General features: G+C 35.0%; 1 protein-coding gene across 2 annotated transcripts; it reads right to left on the bottom strand.

Moving 5' to 3' along the window:
• Positions 1 to 1,585: 1,585 nt before the first annotated feature.
• On the bottom strand, positions 1,586 to 2,760 carry LOC149146272 (putative phytosulfokines 4). Of its 2 annotated transcripts, XM_089449585.1 has the most exons (4): positions 2,649 to 2,760; positions 2,389 to 2,508; positions 2,017 to 2,087; positions 1,586 to 1,891 (listed from the first exon to the last, which is right to left on the bottom strand). In XM_089449585.1, the coding sequence occupies exons 2-4, from the start codon at positions 2,492 to 2,494 to the stop codon at positions 1,760 to 1,762; spliced, it is 309 nt and encodes a 102-aa protein (XP_089305711.1). In that variant the 5' UTR covers positions 2,495 to 2,508; positions 2,649 to 2,760; the 3' UTR covers positions 1,586 to 1,759. The 2 variants fall into 2 exon arrangements, with proteins under 2 accessions (XP_089305711.1, XP_089305710.1); XM_089449584.1 differs by lacking the exon at positions 2,649 to 2,760 and having other exon boundaries at positions 2,389 to 2,642.
• Positions 2,761 to 3,174: the final 414 nt, after the last annotated feature.

Genomic DNA, 3,174 nt, shown 5'->3' with positions numbered 1-3,174 from the left:
GTGGTCTGTTGTTGAGTGATGCCTTCTGAAACCTGCTTGGCCTTTAGCCCGCTTACCTTCACTTTCAAGCCATATGCTTAACTTCTTTTCCAAAATACTACCATATAACTTGGCTAAGAGAGGGCTGATCATAATTGTTCGATAATTAGAGGGGTTATTTGTATCCCCACTTTTAAAAATAGGGATAATGAGGCTCTCAGTCCAAGGTTTAGGGAACCCTTGCTTGATTGCTTGATTGAAAAGCTTGTGGATGTGGAGGATGAGGACAGGACCTCCAATTTTTAAGATTTCCGCTTGGTAACCTTCAATGTCCTTAGCTTTCCCATTAGTGAGGCGATTAACCCCAAACTTAATGTCTTCTAAAGAGAAAACTTCTTGAAGGGTTTCCAAATTATCCATGACATTTGGAGATTCATAAAGCTTTTTAAGATAGGAATTCCAATCGTGAAGAGCAATTTTATTATTATCCTTAGTCTTCCTAGTTAGAATCTGCCTCCAAAATTTCTTAGGAGCTACCTTAGAGAGGTGTAAGAGATTCTCCTATCTTTGACGAATGTACTGCCTCTTTTTCCTTTTAGTTAGGGCTTTGTATATTAATATATACTAATATACAGAGGCAAAGGGCATAGCTTAACAGAAATTTACAAAAAAATGTTGTCTATTATTCAAGCACCAGTAATGTTGTCGATTTGACTGTGAACAATTTCTCCTTACTGGTAAATATGCACCGGTAGATCTTCCTTCAAACAACCTTTGACATCTTAAAAACTTTGCTTCTTGAACCTCTTCCTCAGATACCACTTGGAAAACTAAAGGTAGAGGATATAATTTTGACACCTACGCGTAGGGAAAACAAAAAATTCACCTGATAGTAAAAACCAAAGTGTAAAACCCAGAAATTTGTGCCCAGTAAGAACACAGTAAAACAAAGTAAAGCACGGTTCAACTAAAACATTTACAAAACTAAAACCTCAGACTTCAACTCATTTACTGCAGTGAAAAATAGAAATTTTACACATTTTAACCGCTCTCTAGTTTTTGAGCAGTAGTTCACTGTAACAGAAGGTAATTCTTGTTTTCATATGCCCACCTGAATTTCTTCCACGATTCTTGGCTCCAGACCTCTCGACTTCACCTGCTAAAGTAAAACTAAACTACGCAAACCCATAAACTAAATATACATTCTTTCATTAAAATTTTTATGACAAGACTAGATTTGTGTTCTTAAATGTTTGATGTGTTGTAGGAGGAAATGTTTTATAGGCTGGAATGGAGATTGTACTCCTGCTCAAAATATCATTTGCATTCTTATCCTTGATCCCGAAAAACAAATCTGCACCCTGTAAGGAAAAATCTAGTTTCGATTTGCTGTTGTACTGCTAAAAATGGTTGCTGCCAATTGTCATTGCCATTTACAAAACCAGCCAAAATATAGAAAAATGCAAAATGGCCGAAAGACTCTCAAGGCTTTGGTAACAAGTATTTGTTATTATGTTCTCTAAGGAATTTTAGAAGGCGAAATTGCAACTGTCAAGAAATTCAGATGGCGTTGGATCGAATTCCAATCATCATGTGCTATAAGATATTTTACAAGGCGAAATTGCAATGGTCGAAACTTATATATATTTCCAAGAGACATTAGAATTCTCTGGTGTGCATGTACGGCAGCCGTTTCTAATGAAACTATTGGTATACATGACTTAGTGATCAAACTAGCATTTTACATGCAAATTAAACACGAAGAATGAAGAGTATTTGATTATGGGTTGTTGTGGTTCTGCGTGTAGATGTAATCAGTATGTGCAGCTAAACTTCGCCGATTCAAACACTCCTCTTCATCTTCACTTTTCTGGCACGCTTCTTCACCGTCTATTATCTGAACTTTATTTAACTGTAACAAGCACCCTGAGCAAAGACAAAGTCAAGCCTATCCACACCCAAAAAAAAAAAACACTGAAACAATCAAATATTTATGATCATTATCAAATGTCTATTAAAAATGTATATAAAACTTACAGCATCATCGATCGGCAATACTTCTTTGACAAATAATAACTCTGAGTCTACAATGGAATTTCTCGGTCTCCCTGTAGAAGAATAAAACATAAAATAATAGTTAAATGGATGAAATTTCTATTTTGTCTATTAGTTTATTTTTAAATCTCTTCTAAATTATAAAAAGCCGCAATCCTAACACAATAAAAATATTGAATTGAGACTTCTGTGATCCATAATAGTTGTAAGCAGAACTTCGACGAAAATCACATGAAGAAAGACTTTTGTCTTTCCTCATGTGATTTTCGCCGAAGTTCTGCTTACAACAATAAAAATATATAGACAATTGAGTCCCTACAAGATGAAAATAAATAGAGAAATAGGGAAATAAACCTTTATCAAGTGGACGGATTGAAATTACAGTCGTCATAAGCAAGATAGCACATATGAAGGAAAGGCAGTTTTTTGCAGGCTGCCTCACTGATCCTCCACAAAACATTTTCACCAATTCTTTGGGACACAGCAAAATCAAACTATTTGTGCCACAAATGTGTATCACTGCACAATCTATCTGATCTACAGTTCTGATCTGCTCTGCTGCAACGATATCGCTTTTCAAGTGAAATTAAGAGATCACAGCAACATTTATTCCCCAACTTCAGAGAATTAACTGTTACAGTCGACTAGTAGATAGTGTGTGCGGATTTTGTGGATGCAAATATATGAATTTATAGAGCCAAGGGCTTCATACAGAGCGAACCAAAGTCATGTACGTCTCCAATGGCATCCATACGTATTAATTCTTTAAAAAATCTGGAATTCTGTGACGTGATGGTTACTGTGCGATTTTTATTTCACGAGTCCAGAATGGTTTGACGTCAAAGTCAGAGAATCGTATAGGATTCTAAAACTGAGAGTTTTGCTACGGCGGAACTTGTGCAGCTTCTGGTCATTCAGAAGCTTCGATTATTTAACATTAGGGTAGATTTGAGATCATATTAGGGTAGAATTGAGATTATATTAGGGTAGCTTAAAGGGTAAAGGATTTGATTTTTTTTAATCTTATTTAGAATTTGGTGATGGAAACATTAATTATTTTAATTATAGTAGATTATTATTACTTTTTGACAAGGGATTTATTTTGCGCAATAATTTGATTGTTAAATTTATGAAAACATA

The sequence above is a fragment of the Pinus tabuliformis genome, chromosome X, assembly GCF_031772625.1.
Source record: "Pinus tabuliformis cultivar Carrire ecotype Pingquan chromosome X, CPIR1, whole genome shotgun sequence".
Classification (NCBI taxonomy): domain Eukaryota; kingdom Viridiplantae; phylum Streptophyta; class Pinopsida; order Pinales; family Pinaceae; genus Pinus; species Pinus tabuliformis.
The sequence above is the reverse complement of the archived record's forward strand: the minus strand, read 5'-3'. Positions and strand labels throughout refer to the sequence as shown.

Bases quoted from the DNA above. Each gene is read 5' to 3' on its own strand.
- LOC149146272 (XM_089449585.1), bottom strand. From the start codon at position 2,494: ATGTTTTGTGGAGGATCAGTGAGGCAGCCTGCAAAAAACTGCCTTTCC. The intron at 2,088-2,388 runs GTTTATTTCCCT...ATTCTTCTACAG, and splicing joins AATCCGTCCACTTGATAAAG to GGAGACCGAGAAATTCCATT. The intron at 1,892-2,016 runs GTAAGTTTTATA...TGCTTGTTACAG, and splicing joins TATTGCCGATCGATGATGCT to TTAAATAAAGTTCAGATAAT.